The sequence below is a fragment of the Spizellomyces punctatus genome (assembly GCF_000182565.1).
Source record: "Spizellomyces punctatus DAOM BR117 chromosome Unknown supercont1.3, whole genome shotgun sequence".
Lineage (NCBI taxonomy): Eukaryota > Fungi > Chytridiomycota > Chytridiomycetes > Spizellomycetales > Spizellomycetaceae > Spizellomyces > Spizellomyces punctatus.
Genome location: NW_015971539.1, coordinates 1,792,150 through 1,808,743, shown reverse-complemented (window position 1 = coordinate 1,808,743; position 16,594 = coordinate 1,792,150). Strand labels below are relative to the sequence as shown.

The 16,594-nt window shown below is 46.6% G+C and overlaps 9 protein-coding genes across 9 annotated transcripts in view; 5 read left to right on the top strand and 4 right to left on the bottom strand.

Annotated features, from left to right (window-relative positions):
* The window catches only part of SPPG_09018 (farnesyltranstransferase), a gene marked incomplete at both ends in the record, with an annotated part of 1,730 nt that extends 895 nt beyond the window's left edge, over positions 1-835 (bottom strand). The window contains 3 exons of the mRNA XM_016757171.1: positions 223-463; positions 528-729; positions 812-835. Of these exons, the coding sequence (XP_016611387.1) occupies positions 223-463; positions 528-729; positions 812-835 (467 nt within the window). The remainder of the gene's footprint in view (positions 1-222; positions 464-527; positions 730-811) is intronic.
* Positions 836-963: 128 nt separating this feature from the next.
* Positions 964-2,299, top strand: SPPG_02390 (uncharacterized protein). Its single transcript, XM_016750683.1, has 4 exons — positions 964-1,217; positions 1,280-1,604; positions 1,661-1,907; positions 1,979-2,299. Exons 1-4 carry the CDS (start codon positions 992-994, stop codon positions 2,126-2,128), a joined length of 948 nt encoding a protein of 315 aa, XP_016611386.1. The 5' UTR covers positions 964-991; the 3' UTR covers positions 2,129-2,299.
* Positions 2,300-2,363: 64 nt separating this feature from the next.
* On the top strand, positions 2,364-4,848 carry SPPG_02389 (uncharacterized protein). The gene is made up of 4 exons (XM_016750682.1): positions 2,364-2,706; positions 2,773-2,939; positions 3,411-4,536; positions 4,602-4,848. The coding sequence occupies exons 1-3, from the start codon at positions 2,580-2,582 to the stop codon at positions 4,533-4,535; spliced, it is 1,419 nt and encodes a 472-aa protein (XP_016611385.1). The 5' UTR covers positions 2,364-2,579; the 3' UTR covers position 4,536; positions 4,602-4,848.
* Positions 4,849-5,948: 1,100 nt separating this feature from the next.
* Positions 5,949-7,352, bottom strand: SPPG_02388 (uncharacterized protein). Its single transcript, XM_016750681.1, has 6 exons — positions 7,009-7,352; positions 6,766-6,931; positions 6,567-6,700; positions 6,441-6,509; positions 6,264-6,371; positions 5,949-6,201 (listed from the first exon to the last, which is right to left on the bottom strand). Exons 1-6 carry the CDS (start codon positions 7,297-7,299, stop codon positions 6,109-6,111), a joined length of 861 nt encoding a protein of 286 aa, XP_016611384.1. The 5' UTR covers positions 7,300-7,352; the 3' UTR covers positions 5,949-6,108.
* A 468-nt stretch (positions 7,353-7,820) lies between these two features.
* On the top strand, positions 7,821-9,687 carry SPPG_02387 (uncharacterized protein). Its single transcript, XM_016750680.1, has 2 exons — positions 7,821-7,863; positions 7,934-9,687. The coding sequence occupies exon 2, from the start codon at positions 8,025-8,027 to the stop codon at positions 9,567-9,569; it is 1,545 nt and encodes a 514-aa protein (XP_016611383.1). The 5' UTR covers positions 7,821-7,863; positions 7,934-8,024; the 3' UTR covers positions 9,570-9,687.
* On the bottom strand, positions 9,562-11,706 carry SPPG_02386 (uncharacterized protein). The gene is made up of 7 exons (XM_016750679.1): positions 11,540-11,706; positions 11,382-11,477; positions 11,074-11,320; positions 10,856-10,999; positions 10,444-10,799; positions 10,189-10,377; positions 9,562-10,128 (listed from the first exon to the last, which is right to left on the bottom strand). Exons 1-7 carry the CDS (start codon positions 11,579-11,581, stop codon positions 9,652-9,654), a joined length of 1,551 nt encoding a protein of 516 aa, XP_016611382.1. The 5' UTR covers positions 11,582-11,706; the 3' UTR covers positions 9,562-9,651.
* Positions 11,707-11,884: 178 nt separating this feature from the next.
* On the top strand, positions 11,885-14,896 carry SPPG_02385 (glutamine-fructose-6-phosphate transaminase (isomerizing)). The gene is made up of 7 exons (XM_016750678.1): positions 11,885-12,069; positions 12,171-12,333; positions 12,500-12,650; positions 12,716-12,980; positions 13,048-13,953; positions 14,033-14,407; positions 14,466-14,896. Exons 2-7 carry the CDS (start codon positions 12,219-12,221, stop codon positions 14,709-14,711), a joined length of 2,058 nt encoding a protein of 685 aa, XP_016611381.1. The 5' UTR covers positions 11,885-12,069; positions 12,171-12,218; the 3' UTR covers positions 14,712-14,896.
* On the bottom strand, positions 14,819-15,672 carry SPPG_02384 (uncharacterized protein). Its single transcript, XM_016750677.1, has 3 exons — positions 15,407-15,672; positions 15,197-15,322; positions 14,819-15,131 (listed from the first exon to the last, which is right to left on the bottom strand). The coding sequence occupies exons 1-3, from the start codon at positions 15,615-15,617 to the stop codon at positions 14,917-14,919; spliced, it is 552 nt and encodes a 183-aa protein (XP_016611380.1). The 5' UTR covers positions 15,618-15,672; the 3' UTR covers positions 14,819-14,916.
* Positions 15,673-15,805: 133 nt separating this feature from the next.
* On the top strand, positions 15,806-16,535 carry SPPG_02383 (uncharacterized protein; the record flags this gene model as incomplete). Its single annotated transcript, XM_016750676.1, has 3 exons — positions 15,806-15,894; positions 15,967-16,075; positions 16,150-16,535. The coding sequence occupies 3 exons, from the start codon at positions 15,806-15,808 to the stop codon at positions 16,417-16,419; spliced, it is 468 nt and encodes a 155-aa protein (XP_016611379.1). The 3' UTR covers positions 16,420-16,535.
* Positions 16,536-16,594: the final 59 nt, after the last annotated feature.

Sequence of the window (16,594 nt, the reverse complement as noted above, 5' to 3'; positions counted from 1 at the left end):
TCCCATAAATTGCGTTGGCATAAATCCGAGCCCTAGTTCCGAACCCAAATCCCAATCGAATCCTAATCGAATCCCAACCGAATCCCAACCGAAACGAACAAAACTAAATGCTAACCCCAACTGAACTCTAACTCGATACCAAACCCTAATTCGAATTCGAACGCTAAACCCAACCCAAACCCAGCCCTAAACCAAAGTCCTCACTCTCACCCTCACCCTAACCCACACTCAACACAACACTTACTATTCTTGACCATGCCAATGTACTCGTCCTCTGTGGGACATGTTCCTGTGTCCCTCCAGTGAATCTCCATGCCTTGGCCCCGATGCAGCTGCAAGAGCTCTTCCGTGAAAATCTGCACCGCACGCGGATCGTTGAGATTGGATAGTTTTTGGAGGGCGAGAAAGTAGACATAATTTGCGCAATTTATTGTCGAGGGAATGCCAAATATCTTGTGGGCGACTTGCCAGTGGATTAAAACAGAGTGAGGACAGAACAAACGCGTCCCTCTCTCATTACTACTCACCAGGAATCCCTCGTCTCAAATCCGAGTCATCCTCGACATCGTCAATCAATAAACTAGCGGTATGAAGCATTTCCACACATTCACGAATGAGTTGTAGTTTGTCTTGAGGAACGTGTAGCCAGAGTCCGAATGCGTCTACGAGTTTGGAGCGTATTTCCTTTCCTGGGTGTGTGCACAAGTAGTGATACGGTTCCAAGAGGATCTTTCAATTGGGAATGCGCATGTGAATGAGTGAATTGCGTATGTGAATCCACATGTGAATGTGCATATGTGTGCGCATGTACCTTGTCTGTTGATGTGCATGTCATGTTGTAATGTGTGAGATGGAGTGTGCGTGGGAATGTGGTGAGATGGAGTAAACGCTTTCGTAAACCACAAAGAATCACGTGAATCAATGGTCTGCATCTTAAAATTAGAAACATCTACATTTACACGTTTTGTCTTTCTTTGCCTTGCTCGCTGTCATGTCGTTCTCTCACCAATTGAATACAGAGGTGTTGGCTTCTGCTGAATTCCAGTCGTTACGGAATGGTTCTCCTCTTTTGTCTCTCCTTGATATTCTGAAACGCTCTGGGTTTGTTTCCGCTAGCAAGTGGAACCAAGATTACTTTGACGCCCTTCAAGTACACTTGGCATTAGACCAACCACCTGAAAGCGTGGTTCCCGACGCTTTTTTTCCAACCGATGAGGGTATGTCGTGTAGCCTGGTTTTGGGTTACAAGTCGCTCATCGGTTGGCATTTTCTCTTTAAGAACTTGACATGCACTCTGAGATGTTCATGTACTCCACCAATGATCTAAAGTCTGAGCATTTTGTTCTGAAGAATATCCGAGATTTGTCTCGGGGTTTCTACAGTCGCTTGCTCAACGTGATACAGGCGGGATCGACGGATTCTTTAAGCTCGGTTTGTTCGACCAGTCCTGTGTCAAGTGTCAGTAGCTCTCGTTCTGGCTCGTCCACGGCAACTGACAAAGCCGAGTGTGTTTCAGAAGACATGCTCAGGGAGCTTTTGCGGTACTGGGTCGATGATGGGAAAGTTTTCTCTATTGGAGGACGCCAACTGTTTTTGAGTGTTCGGTATGCGCGAACATGTGGTGATGGCAACCATGGGCTTTCTAACGCTTTCCGAACAGAACGGAGCCCATTAAACATGGCGTGCAGTTTTGCAGACGCCGTATATCTGTCGTAACTGACGGATACTTGTCCGTTTCTGACAGAGGTGACAAGGCCAAGACGCTCTCGTCTGCCGTTTGCGCCTTTATAGAAGCCAAGAGGCACTGTCATAGGAAAACTGATCAGGCTATCCTGGCGCAAATCGCAGGAGAAGTCATATCGGTGGCCCAGTACAATCAATCTAGGCGCCCCCACGCTACGCCCGAAGTAAAGGACCAAGTATTATCTCCTTCCCCATATCTGACCAAGTTTCTAATTTCACCTTTTCACTGTTTTAGTCGTTTGGTTTCATGGTGCACCATCGGAAATGTTCCATAGTCTCTGGCGTATTCTCACCAAATTATCTGGCTAACTTGGAGAATGGCACTGGTCCAACGGTCGGGGATTACTTGATCCTCAAACGTACTGTAGAGTATGATATAGGTTAACCTGCAGAACGCAGACTATTTGCAAAGTGTGTTGTTGGACTATTAAGATATCTGAAAAGTGGACAGGCGTATGTAGGGTCATTACGAGAGTAACATAGAGTGTTTGACACTGTATTCACACTCTAATCACACTCCAATCACACTCCAATGAGCGGCTCATTGTGACTCGAATCTGAAACAATTGTTTCATAAAAACGGCAATGTTTCACCATATGATTATAGTAATCGAATATTGGGAAATATTCCCACCAAAAGTTCCCACGTATGAAGAACGTTTCAAAGAAGGGGAAATGGGGAGAGGAGGATGGGGGAACTCGGTTTTCTTCCTTGCTCCATTTCCCACGTCTTTTGATTTGGAGTTTGATTTCATTCTTGCAACATTGAACATTGGAGATTAGCATTCAGTGCATTCATTTGTCTTTGTTGTCTCGCCTACTCTCTCTTGCCGGTCATGAAGAGGGCACGCACAGGCTCTCTCGCTCCTATACTCTTGCTCATCGCTTGGTGTGGGCGTGTCGCTGCTCAAAACTGCTTTAAACTCGCTGGTTCTCAATCCTGTCCGGGTCTCCAAGACTTTTGTAAGAGCGGGAGAGAGATTATCGTCATTGAGAGAGACATTCAGCTCATTTATAATTTCCCTATAGTTGTTCAAAAGGTGCCCGATTTCCAGGACGTGAATTCTTTTGATGCCTATATAAAGACCCAGAGCGATGGGAATCCAGATTATGTGAATGGATTCAAGTCCCAGTTTGGGTGTCCCAACTGGGATGGACTCGGTCAGCGGTATCACATTTCCACTCTGTGCTTTTATGTAAGTTTGTGTGAGAGAGAGAGAGCGTTAGTTTGGGTTTAAGGTGCGGTTAGGATCAGGGTTTAGCGTTTGGTTGAGGTTTGGGATTGGGATGGAGAGATGACAAGCGTATCTAGTGGAGAGTGACATTGAGCTATGGCGAGAGAGGGCAACTGTCGCTGTGCGTGGGGAAAGAGTGGCGAGGGAATGAGAGGGAGAGATCGGCATCACATTTGCATTGATTGGAATCTAACGGTTTTTCTTTCTTCTTCTCGCTTCCTTTTTTGGTATCCCTCGATTTCCTCGCAAATCTCGCAAATCTCTTGACGTGCTCGCTCGAATCGCTGGGTTGTGCTCTTTTTTTTCCTGATATTCCCCTTGTCACAATTCTCGCATCCCACATCTCGCTTTGCTCGACATGTTTACTCTGTTTGCTCGTCCAATCTCGCATCGCCCATCTCGCTTTGCTCAATGTGCTCCTGCTCGGTACAGCTCGTGCAATTTGGGAGATGCCAAGAGAACCCACCGATTCAGCCATTGTGTAGAACGCAATGCAACCAATTCATCGCCTCGATGAACACAATCTTTCAAAACGGAACGGCTTGTCCACCGCAGGTCGACGCAGGCCTGACTGCCGCGCGGACCAACATTGCTCAACCCTCGACAAGCCCTTTTGCTGCCTACTGCGCTACGCTCAACGACAATAGCGGCTGCAAAAGTGGACTGGATACGGAACTTGTTACATGTGGTTTCTCGACGGCCGCTCAAGTCGCCCCCTACTGCTCTGCGAATGGCTCCGACCCCTGCTGTGCCAAAGCAGCCGAAGCCACCGACGCAACTCTGAAAACGATTGCCAAAGGTCTCGCTCCCGTCAACAACACCCCCTGGATCGCCTCGGGTATCGCACTCGGCGCCATGGTCTTTTTCGCCCTGGTCTTCATCTTTTGCATTAAGATGAAACCCTGGAAAAAAGCCTCCACCTCCGCTTCGGAGCCCCCGCCATCGGAAATCGAGCCAGGCCCACTCCGCGCCGATACACTCAAAAACGGCGCTGGAACGGGTCCATTTGGAAGTAAACGCCGTACATCCCTCTTTTCCGCCGTTCGCCAATCCATCATGGGTTTCGGCGGACGGTCCAAAGTGGCTCCACCGCCTTTACCAGTAAACTCGTACCCGACCATGAAATCCGCCATGCAATCCGTTTATTCCAACCCGGCACCTCCTCAAAGCATGTACACTGATGCTCCTCCCCCTCCCAGCATGTACAATGCCCCACCCCCCATTACGAACGCCTACTCTGTCTACTCGGCCGCCCCCCCTCCAATTCTCCCCCCAATCAACAACACACCCACCCAACCCCTCGTTCAAATGAAGGTCGTCGAAGCCTACGCCGCTCAACTAGGCGACGAACTCTCCCTCATGATTGGCGATGTCGTTACTGTTGAAGAAGAGTACGATGATGGGTGGGGTGTTGGGCGGAATGAATCTACGGGTGAAATTGGGGCGTTCCCTGTGACGTGTTTGGAACCGCTGGATTATTCTGTTGATGGGGAACGACCCAAGAGTGTTATTCGGGAGCGGACAAAGAGTTTGTATGCGAGTGGGTTTAGAAACTGAGGTTGGTTTTGTCTTGTTTTTGTGGTTTTTGGTGGGTTATATACTGATGTTTTGTGTGTTTTTTAGGTGGCTTGTTGATATACGTGAACAACAAAGTTCATACCGAACGGTTGTATTTTAGTTACTCTTGTGTGTTTTTTTTTGTAGATATGGACACGTAAAAAGGATTTACAAATGCAACAATGTGAAAAGAGTGGGAAGGGGGTGTTAAGGAAAAAGATAAAAGAGAGAGGATGGGGAGGAAAGGGATTTTTCTTTTGTATTTTGTTCTTTTTGGTTTCTCTGTAACAAACACGATTGCTTTTTTTTGTGCTCTTTTGTGGGTTCATGTTAATATTGACATGTTTTCGCAGAGTGAAATGTTGGATTCATCATTGCATATTGACTTCATGTTGGTCATGTTAAAGTTTTAAAAATATATTTTGTCGCGCAACAGATTTGTTATTTACAAATGTTCTACACAGTAGTTTCAAGGGAGAAACCCTAGTAAAGCATTCACCGACAGCCATACAAGAGTGCGATCTCGATAATGACCTTGCCAAGAGATGACTGGTATCCACTCGCAAAGTTCAACCATATAAAAAGATATTAGCAAGTGAAAAAACAGAGCAAACGACACTCTGGTATCCCCAAGGCTTTGTACGCTGCGTAGAGTCGGCTTGCGCACATGCACCACAACAGCCACACAAGTGCCCTCCGACTTGAAGCCAGCAGACCCTGCCACGGGATGGAACCCGTTACAATCCATCTCCGATACCTTTTGGCATTCGACCTCAGAGCTTCGGGATACCCAACCACTCGACAGACCTAGCATGATGCTCGCCCTTCATCTGGTATCCACTCGCACAGTTGGGCCATAAACGATATAAAAAGATGTTAGCAAGTGGAAAATCCAACTCAAAGATATTAGCAACTGAAAAAAAACCAAGCGAAAACGACACTCTGGTATCCCCAAGGCTTTGTACGCTGCGTAGAGTCGGCTTGCGCACATGCACCACAACAGCCAGACAAGTGCCCTCCGACTTGAAGCCAGCAGACCCTGCCACGGGATGGAACCCGTTACTGATTCCATCTCCGGCACCAATGGTACCACCAAGCCTTATCCACTCTGAGGCCAGCTGCGTAGAGTCGGCTTGCGCACATGCATCACAACAGCCAGACAAGTGCCCTCCGGCTTGAAGCCAGCAGACCCTGCCACGGGATGACGGTCCATCTCCGACACCTTTTGGTATTCGACCTCAGAGCTTCGGGATACCCAACCACTTGATATACCTTTTCACCTCTTGCTCCCAGCATGCTGCTTGCGCTTCATAGTCATATGGGTAGATAGACGCTGGGCCAAACAAAGAAACGTAGATGATGGACACGATGGAGAAAACCCACCCGTGGGAAACGCGCGCGTCTTTATAGCCCCTATAGGTCACATGAGTGGCACAAGCGTGCCGGATAATCCCGAATGTTCCGAGTATCACGGGGGAAAGGAGCGAATGACTCACAAGACGTGATCCCGGGTACAAGTACAGTACAGTACTGTACCCACCCATTATAATATGAATAATATCCACCCATTCCATTACGTAGCAAATTGCCCCGCTATAAATGCTACAAGCGCTAATACGACACACATGAGCACGCAATTCACCATGAATCGATCGCCTTTCATGACCTAACAAAAACGAGTGAATATGATTGTTTCTGCTATTGGTGTTTTTGTGGGCGATGACGTACCCCGTCGACAGCTTTCCGCATTTTAATGTTGAGATTGTCCACCTTGTCTAATGCTGTGTCTACACCTCTTTCGATCTCGTCTAGGACGTCGTTTTGGCGGTCCAGTTCCTATAAAGAAAATATTAATCACTTAATGTCCCCCCATTTTTAGGTTTTGAAACGATTGCATGAACGTACATTTCCGAGATCGTTTGCAATATCCTTTAGACGCGCAACACCTGCCCCAATATCATCCAAATCTTGGTCCTACAAAAAACAGTTGTCGTAACTGGAGGAACAGAGACGGGGAATATACGAGCTTACAATCATTTTATTCCGCTCTCCAATCCGTTTTAGGTCCTCTTCTACATCAATATCTGGTAGCTCTGTCGTCGTGAATGGGTCTGGTACGGAATCTTCATCTACGGGTGCGCCTTTATTGGGTCGAGCCCTGAAAGCTATTGTCACAAAAATAAAAGTATTCAACAAAGAGAATTTAAGAATATCTGCTTTTTGCACATACCAGGATTTCCTCGATTCCCAGCCAAAAGTTCCACCCGCGCTTCCGTATACCCATCATTAAACTTTCGTTTCTCGAGATTTTCGACTTCCTCAATATGTTTTTGTGCGAGTTCGAGGATCTCACGTCGATGAGCAAGTCGCTGTACAGACTCTGGATCTTTTTTTTTCTAAAAAGCATCCCCACCAAAAAAAAATACACAATAAATACACACATGCACCAGATTCCTCTTCTTTTTTTGCATACCTTTCGTTCCTCTTTTGCAACAATCTCACCCATACGCGCAACACCCTCTTTAACCCCCCTAATCGCAACCCGAATCCGATAACTCTTTTCAGCACTCTCAGTCGTAGTCCCACCAGCAGCCATCATCTCCTCCCGTTCCTTTAGGTCTTGTCGAACCTGCTTAACATCCCCATGAATCTTTTTTTTGAGGCGTGTGAATTCGTCTAGGGTTGTTTCTTGGGCGGTTGGTTCGGGTGCGCAGGCCTCGTAGATAATCTGGAGGCGCCGCATGGCGTCTCGCATGGAGGACATGGTGGACTGTTTGTTTTTGGGTTCAAGGTTTTTGTTGGGTGGTCGGTAGGAAAAGATGTGTAGCGGAGGAGGATGTCGCGGGTTATGGCGCAGTGATTATGTGATGGATTACGTGATGTCGACTTTAGCTGCTGTGTTTATGGTGTTTTGGTATAGCGTTGACCATTTACTGGTACTTGCCAAAACCACTAGTATGGCATGTATTTTAAAAAGAGGGAGCATACATTTGGACGAGCTATAGGTCTTTGAGTGTGCACGATGGTTGAGTTTATATATCGTAGTGTCATTTGGGAAGCGGTACCTAGAGATGTGCATTACATGGAACGATGTTGAGCGAGTTGTGTATGAACCGAAAAGATCTGTCGTGAGGTCCTTTATAGGTGCATATCCTGTTTAGTCAAAATAAATGTTGTCATCCCTCGTGGTTGTTGGAGCAGGTCGTTTTGACTTTCGGTTTATTGTTTATTGTTCATTGCTAGTGGACACGAGTACGTTTTGTAACTTAGATCTTTATTGTGGTCTTTTTTATGGTCCATTATAGTCCATCATATTGGGAAAAGAAAGGTGTTCACTGCTTAAAACGAGTGCGGTGTTGGTCGTTTGACATTGTTTGTAATATATTTGTCGTCTATAGCAACCCAATTGTGGCACAGCGGCAAGTTGCAAGAACACTTCCAACTTCCAAATCGTTCTTGCGATTTCTCCAACGGTTCAAAACTCTTCCAATGACCGCAACAACATTGTCGCCCACACCCGCTTTTGTTAGCGGCACTCAAAAGCGGGCAGCCAAACGGCAAGCCGTCCAACAGTTTGTGCATTCATTACTCCAGACTCACGACACCAATGACACTGGTACCGAGCCTACATGGTCCTGTTGTTCCAAGACATTTACGACCCATTCAAGCATATCCCGACACATTCACACAGCACATGCCGACAAACTAGCAGCTCTTGAATCCCATTTCCTCGCATCCCCACCACGACAAGTCAAACCCCCACAAAATACATGCCAATTCCACACCCGTCGAGCAGCACGAGGCGGGTCGGATCCCGTTACGCTCCCATGCGACGCCCTCCACGCCAAATCAGGCACCGTTCTCCTTTTTTACAGATACACCCCCATCCATGACCCCGAAGACGTTGCAGCATTCCAAAAAGATTTGTGTACACGGTTAGGACTCAGTGGCAAGCTCCGAATTGCACACGAGGGGCTGAATATCACCGTTGCGGGAGAAACGCGGAATATCACAGAGTATGTGGATGTCATGGTAGAGCATGAGGTGTTGAGCGGGTTAGAATTGAAGAATGATGCAGAGAGACGACGGTTGTTTTTTAAACCTTCTGAAGGGTGTGTGCATGTATTTGATGGGTTGAGCGTCAAGGTCGTTGATGAGATTTGTCCATTTGGAGTACGAGATTGGGTTCCAAAAAGGATGAGAGGAGGGATATGGGAAGAATCCAATCAATATGACCCATCTACACCCGAATCAAAGGATCCAAAAGTCGTTGCTCTCGCACCACCCGAGTTCCATTCCCTCCTCTCAACCCTCCCAAACAACAAGGACGACTATATCCTCCTGGACGTGCGTAACCACTACGAGACGCGCATTGGTCATTTCCCATCCGCTGTTCTACCCCCCATCCGCCGCTTCTCCACCCTCCCCACCTACATTCACCAAAACAAGCCAACCTTTTCCTCCCGAAAGGCTATTCTGACTTACTGCACCGGTGGAATCCGCTGTGAAAAAGCCTCGGCTTGGTTGAGTGAGGAAATGGGAGTACCCGTCATCATGCTCGAGGGGGGCATACACAATTATTTAGAATGGGTCAAGGAAAGTGGAGGGGAGAGTTTATTCAAGGGCAGGAATTATGTGTTTGATGCTAGGCAGAGTCTTGGGGTGCAAAACGACGTGAACGAGGATGCAGTGTCGTTTTGTTACAAGTGTGGTACACCTACCGCTGCCCTTCAAAAATGTATCGGTACCGGATGTCATTTATTGGTGACATGCTGCACCCCCTGCTTTGAGTCGCACTCTGTAAAGAGTCCAACTGAAAATATGGGTATGTATTGTTGTACTGCATGCAGGGAGATTGATGTAGAGAAAACGACCCATGAAGCGAATTGGCATAAAGATGCAAGTCTGTCATCCGATACTCGGGGAAAACCTAAACCTAAACGACGATTATGTAGTTGTGAAATCGAACGACGACGGCAACTTTATTCAAATGGGAATAACACAACCCCAGTAAACCAGGAAGGAGGGAGATAAAAATAAATTATATATATTACTATTTTAGAAACTATAGTTTTCTTTTTTTTTTTTTGTATAAATTATGCCCAGATGGCCACACTTAATCATCTAAATCATATATGAGCGTATTCACAAATTGGACTGACACTGGTTGTACAGCCTTCTGTTTAATGTCGTTGCCAACTTGAGAGGTAATTTGGCTCTTTGATGAATCGTTGGATTCGTCCAGCGAGATGGGAGGAGTAGTCGTTTCGTTTGGTTGTACCGCAGGAATAATGGCAGTATGCCCATCTATTTCCACATTCTCTTGTTCTACGTCCTTTGGTGTATCGCAGACCTCCTCGTCCATGATGCTATGTTCGCCCGCACTCAAATGCTCTGATTTGGATGCACCCTGCAAAGTCAGCGCATCCTCATCATCTTGTCCGTCTCCCTTCGCTTCCCCATCGCATTGGTCCACCTTCCGAAGCTCCTCGGGAGACTTTACTCTAATCCATCCATCGGACTGCTCAGAACAAGTCGGAGAGGGCGGAACTTGTCCAACTTCATCCTCTTCAAACGGTGCATCCGATTCAGGCTACATAACAAGTACCCATTTAACGCTTATCGAAACAGTGTATAAAAGTCTATATCTTACCAAGGATGTCTTTGGAGGTGGTACGACAGGTAGTGTTACGACTAGTTCTTGCCTTGTCCGATCAAACTTTGCGGTACCATGATCATGGTGGACAGGGAAGGGTAACGGGAGGTTGAGTTTATATTTCTGAGGAACGACAAGGTCGATGGATTGAAGATGGGTATTGAGATCAACTTGGGCTGCCGTAGACTGTTCGAAAATTGTTAGTTGGGTTCAATGACTGAAGGAATGAAAAGAGTATTATCCGATACATACCACGCCAGGTAACTCAATCCTGACCACCAACGCATCCGGTCTTGCTCCAACTTGTTTTTCCCGTTCCTCTGTGAACCGCTGATAGTCATTATTAATACCTCGATGAATGATGGTGCATTTTGGAACGACTTCGGCTGCAGGAGCCGCTGATGCGTGTTTCCTTGTTTCTGGAAGTTCTTGAATGAGTGGTTTGGAGGGTGTGGCAGGTTTCGAGGTCGATGTGGGTTTCACTCCAGATTGGAGCTGTTCAAGGAATTGGGTTGTTGTATCAGATTGTGGTGTTAGTGTTGGGTCGGCGGTTCGGATCACGGTGGTAGAAGGGGTGCCCTTGAATTTCATCTTTGGTGTTTTATACTCTATAAAATGTGTTTGGTAAGCTGCGGATCTAACCCAAAAAACAACTAGTTCCTACTTTTTTCCAGTTTGACATTAAACTGCCGTTCGATGCCTTCTATAGCCGTCGACACGAGCAGTTTGTCAAATTTTGGATTTCGCACGCCTTTTGCATACGTCTCGGGATGGAAGACGCAGTCATAAACCGTACACTTTTTATTAGCTGATCACATATCCATCGTTAATCGTCTGTACAATCTTGTGAATGAACATGCTTGGCGTAATGCAAAGGCTCACCATGATCAACGTCCTCCCTAGATGGCGCAAGGCTGTAAGGTATAGACCAACTCTGTCCGGCTCCTTGAACGGCAGATGTGGTATTGGGTTTGGCTTCCGCAATTTCAGGAGAGGTACAGATATTTATAAACACTTTTTCGCCACCCTGTGCAAAGGCCGTTTTGACGACGTAGCCTGCAGTGGGTTTCACAAAGCGGATATTGTTGCCTCGTTCAGCTTCCAATTGCGTCAATTCAGCTTCATACAACTGAGATGCAAAAGAACCTAAGCTAACACCACCGATGATGAACATTAGATCAATTACGCACCTTGCGGTTCTCGGGGTCAGCAATTTCCTTCATGTAATCCATAAACAGGCTGCGAAATTGATCATTTTTCAACGACTGTTCAATCTTTTTGTATTCCTGCGCAGCGTGTCAACACAAGCTATTGGTCCTCACGCGCCATGAGCGCAGCAGGTACCAACCTCTGGCGTGATATCTAGCTTCCTTCCTTCCGTTGCCGCCATATTGGATATTGTATCAGTGTATCGCAAGTAGAGAGTAGTTAACCAAGATGTCGACAAGGAAAAAAGTCGAGAGCGGAAATAGCGCCTTAGTCAGCATCAGAAGCGCGTCAGATTTCCAGCTTTTCGGACATCAACGATATTTCAGAATACACTGCCTCCGGCCAAATGTTCACTGCCTCCCCCGCCAATGTTCCCCGCCGCCCTTCCAATGGTCCACGGCAGCGTCCACCGTATGCAAATCCTAAAAGGTCAAACGGCCGCAGTAAGAAAGCCGTAAAGAAAATCCCATTTGGAAGACATAAATAAAAAAAATGGGCTAAGCAAAAAACGGTCCCCGCGTCGCGCGCTGAGGAAATCCTTTCATGAAAGGTTTCTTGTTCAGCCACACATCTCTCTACGTGGGGCATCATCATCATCGCCTTTGGTTTTTTTTTGAACCAGCCCTCCGTACGGTTATCAACTAACGGCTATAAAAGACCTGCCTCCACGTATGTTGTTGCACCTTTGGCAATCTAGTGACAAACGATTGTCCGCCCTTTCCTCATTTCGACGCGGCTTTTAATACATTTCCAATTTCTTGTCATCTCAGCACAATTACCCCATTTTTACGACTTGTAGGAGGCATTAAAAAGAAACCATGTGCGGAATCTTTGCGTACTTGAACTACCTTGTGGAACGGGACCGAAAGTTCATCCTCGAGACATTGTTGACGGGTTTGTCGCGATTGGAGTACCGAGGATACGATTCCGCAGGTGGGTATGAGGGTGTGATGATGGGCAAGAGTGGATGTGCATGGGAATTATTTCATTCTTTTGATGCTTCATTGCTGTGGATGTTACGCATGATTCAGCAGGCACAATGACTGTGGGCACCTGATAGTTATTGACGTCTTGCTTTTATCTCATCGCCACTTTACAGGTCTTGCCGTTGATGGGGACAATGAAGATGAAACATTCATCTTTAGGCAGGTAGGTAAGGTCGCCGCCCTGCGCGAGAAGATTGACGCCGAGAAGGGACTCGACGTGGAGCGGACGTTCGTTTCTCACGGCGGAATGGCGCACACTCGTTGGTGCGTTTATTAAGAACGTGATTGCAACCGGTTGGCAAAGGCATCTCACACTAAACTCACAACAGGGCTACTCACGGCATTCCCTCTGTTCGCAACTGTCATCCACACCGTTCCGACCCGAAAAACGAGTTCACCGTTGTTCACAATGGAATTATCACAAATTACAAAGAGCTCCGTACTATCTTGGAGAAGTTTGGCTTCGAATTTGAGTCGGACACTGATACAGAGGCTGTTGCCAAACTTTGCAAATACATTTACGATACACAAAAGACCACTATGGGATCCACCTTGACTTTTACCGGATTGGTCAAGGCAGTGTGCAAAGAACTGGTAAGCTCACATCGGTATGCAGCGTCCATAGTTTCGCATCGTCACTGACATGTATATATCACTTTAGGACGGCGCCTTTGCATTGATCTTTAAGAGTGCCCATTTCCCTGGTGAATTGGTGGCTGCTCGTCGTGGATCTCCTCTGTTGATTGGTGTCAAGACCGCAAAGAAATTGAAGGTAGACTTTGTGGATGTAGACGTCGAGGTGCCACAAGAAGATGAGAAGAACTTGATGCTCCCCGACCAACCAAAGATTCGCCGTACCCAATCTCGCAGTTTCTTTGGTGAGGAAGGTGTACCAATGCCAGTAGAGTACATCCTTGCATCCGATGCGTCTGCTATCATCGAACACACCAAAAAGGTCTTGTACCTGGAGGACGACGATATTGCCCACATCAGCGATGGAGACTTGCACATCCACCGCCTCCGCAGAGATGACCGCATGTCATCAGTCCGTCCTATTCAGACTTTGGAACAGGAGCTGGCCCAGATTCAGAAGGGTGCTTTCTCTCACTTTATGCTCAAGGAGATCTTTGAGCAATCTGAGTCGGTGGTTAACACCATGCGTGGACGCATCAACTTTGACGACAGAACAGTCATTTTGGGAGGATTGCGCTCTCAGCTTGCCAACATCCGCCGATCTCGTCGCTTAATCTTCATTGCTTGCGGTACCAGTTACCACAGCTGCGTGGCTACTAGGTCGCTGTTTGCCGAGTTGACTGAATTGCCAGTGTCAGTGGAGTTGGCATCGACCTTTTTGGATGAGCAGATGCCTGTGTTCCGTGATGATTGCTGCATATACGTCTCGCAGAGTGGTGAGACTAAGGATACCCTTCTTGCATTGCAATACTGCAAAGACCGTGGTGCCCTTTGCTTGGGTGTTACCAACACGGTTGGATCTACTATTTCCCGGGAAACTCACTGTGGTGTCCATATCAATGCTGGTCCGGAGATTAGTGTCGCCAGTACAAAGGTAGCGTTTGGGTTTATCGTCTTTTTGAGTATCAGCGTTCCATGTCCTGTGATGTTCACTCAGTGTTTCTTCTCTACAGGCGTACACCTCGCAATATATCGCTTTGACTATGATCGCCCTTCAGCTGTCTGATGACAACTACGCCAAACTCCCCAGACGTCATGAGCTGATTGACGGCCTGTTCAACCTCTCTGCAGACATCAAGAAGACGTTGGCCTTGGAACCTGAACTTCGAAAGATGGCGCAAGAACAGTTTGGTTCAGCTCAAAACCTGATTTTGATTGGACGTGGATACCAAACGGCAACAGTCCTGGAAGGCGCTTTAAAGATTAAGGAAGTCTCGTACATTCACGCTGAGGGTATTAATGCTGGGGAACTCAAGCACGGACCCCTTGCCCTCATTGACGACAAAATGCCCATTATTTTGGTGATGCCAAAGGACCGTCACTACTCGGTGGGTTTGAGAATGTGGTTTCTACTAAAGTATTGGTGTAACTGACAGATATCATTAGGACTCTGAGAATGCACTGAAACAGGTTACGGCGCGCTACGGTGCACCCATTGTCATCTGCAATGACGACGATAACACGCCACTTTTCAACAATCTCAAAACCATTCGTGTTCCTCGCACTGTTGATGCTCTTCAGGCGATCATTAACATTGTGCCATTACAGATTTTGTCGTACTATCTGGCTACTGGACGCGGTTTCGATCCAGACTCTCCTAGAAACTTGGCCAAATCTGTTACGACTGCTTAAGAGGGGGTTCGCTTTAATATGGGGTGGGGCTGGGGTTCATAGATCGATATTGGACAGTAAGTAGGATGGTCGTCTGTTAGCATGAGTGGACACTTGTTGTTACAAACTTCTGGACCATATCAAATATATTTTTACCCTTATTGTCAAGTATAAATAAAATAATGCTCTAAAGTGTCAGAATGCAATCAATTCTATTCCCAAATATCTACGCCGCAATTTTCTTTGTCAGAACATACGCATTTGGATCAGGGCCTTGCTTGTAATAGCCCTCCTCCGTACTTGTCACCTCGAACCCCCGATGCTTATAAAACTCTAATGCGTCCTCATTAGTTGTCTGCACATGTAGATAAACTTCAGATATCTTTTGTTTATCTTTTGCCAGGGCAGCTTGCCTAAGGACGTGGTCGAGGAGCATCGTACCTAGATGAACCTGTAGCGTTAGCGTACAAATGTATAATCAAGCACCCCTAAAGTTCCATACATACCCAGTCCTAATCTTCTATAGGCAGCCAAAACACCGAGCGTTGCAATATAAAGTCTGTTTGCTCCCGTCTCCTTATCTGCCTGCTTAACGCAAATAACACCCCCCACACAAACGTCATTAAAATACGCTATGAGAGTTACCCCCAAAAAACGTAACCATTAGCGCCTCTTTCCATACAGAAAACGAATTTACTTCAAACGATTACACTCACCTAGTTTTGCAAACTCCCCAACCTGCAATGCAGCTTTATAAAACTCGTCGCTATATTTAACAGGAAACAGGACCAAATTGACTGCTTTGATCTGTCCCATATTATTCGGCGTGACATCTCCCAGTGCTTTTCGAAAATATTTTGCGTGGTCAGTGGATGAGGGGGTTCCGGGTGTTGCGTCAGGTGGTGAAGTCGTTGCTGTCGTTGTCATTTTTGTAGAGTTTTTTGGAACAATGATGCTTATGACAAAGAAGCTCAAGATCCGCTGGCTTGTCCAAACCCCCAGTCCCTCTCGGACATTGCCATGGTGCGTAAAACACGTGATGCGCGCCCATTGCTGACAACATAAACTCAACTTGCATTTTTGGGGTTTTCAACACTACAAAAAAGCAGAACATTATGGCTCGAAAAACATTAAAGTCCAAACCTCGCACCCGCCGCTCAACAACAGAACTCACCGAACTAGTCTACGATGAAAGCGCACGAAGGTAAATCGAAATCCGTCAAGAATCCCACTATTTCATTGTTGCAATTCACTCACTTTGGACGCACAAGCACAGAGACTTTCTGACAGGCTTCCATAAACGCAAACTAGAGCAAAAGCGGAAAGCAAAGGAACGATATGAACAAAAAATAAAGGAGGAGCGGAGAGAATTGCGTAAAGAGAATGTATGATGTGATATTTTTTGTCCGGGGTTGGGCGCTAGAGCTCCCCAAGAGCCTAACCTTATTCGCATTCGTAGAATAAGCGCCACCTTATAGTTTCCGACCTCGAACGCATAGAAGCCGTTGCCAGCAAAGACGAAGCAGCGACACCGGAAACGGTATCCACCATCCCAAGCGCAACGAGAGTCACAACCGTCACAGTATCCGACTGGAATCCAGATGAAGAGGATGATGTGGATGTTGGGCGGGAGAAGGGGACTGAGGTTCCTTCGAAGAGAGCGAGTACAAGTAAGGGTAGCGTGACAAAACCAAAGCCAAAAAAGGCAACGAAGGGTAGAAAGGCATGATGATATATCATGATGACCGTAAACATTTGTAAATATGTAATACAATGTACATGAAATGAGATGACATGACATCTGGCGCATACATCAGTGGCGAGGCAAGCACCAATGAAAGAAGAATCATTCTTGACCACTGTATACTATCAACTATTATAAGCGTAATTTATCCTTACACCGA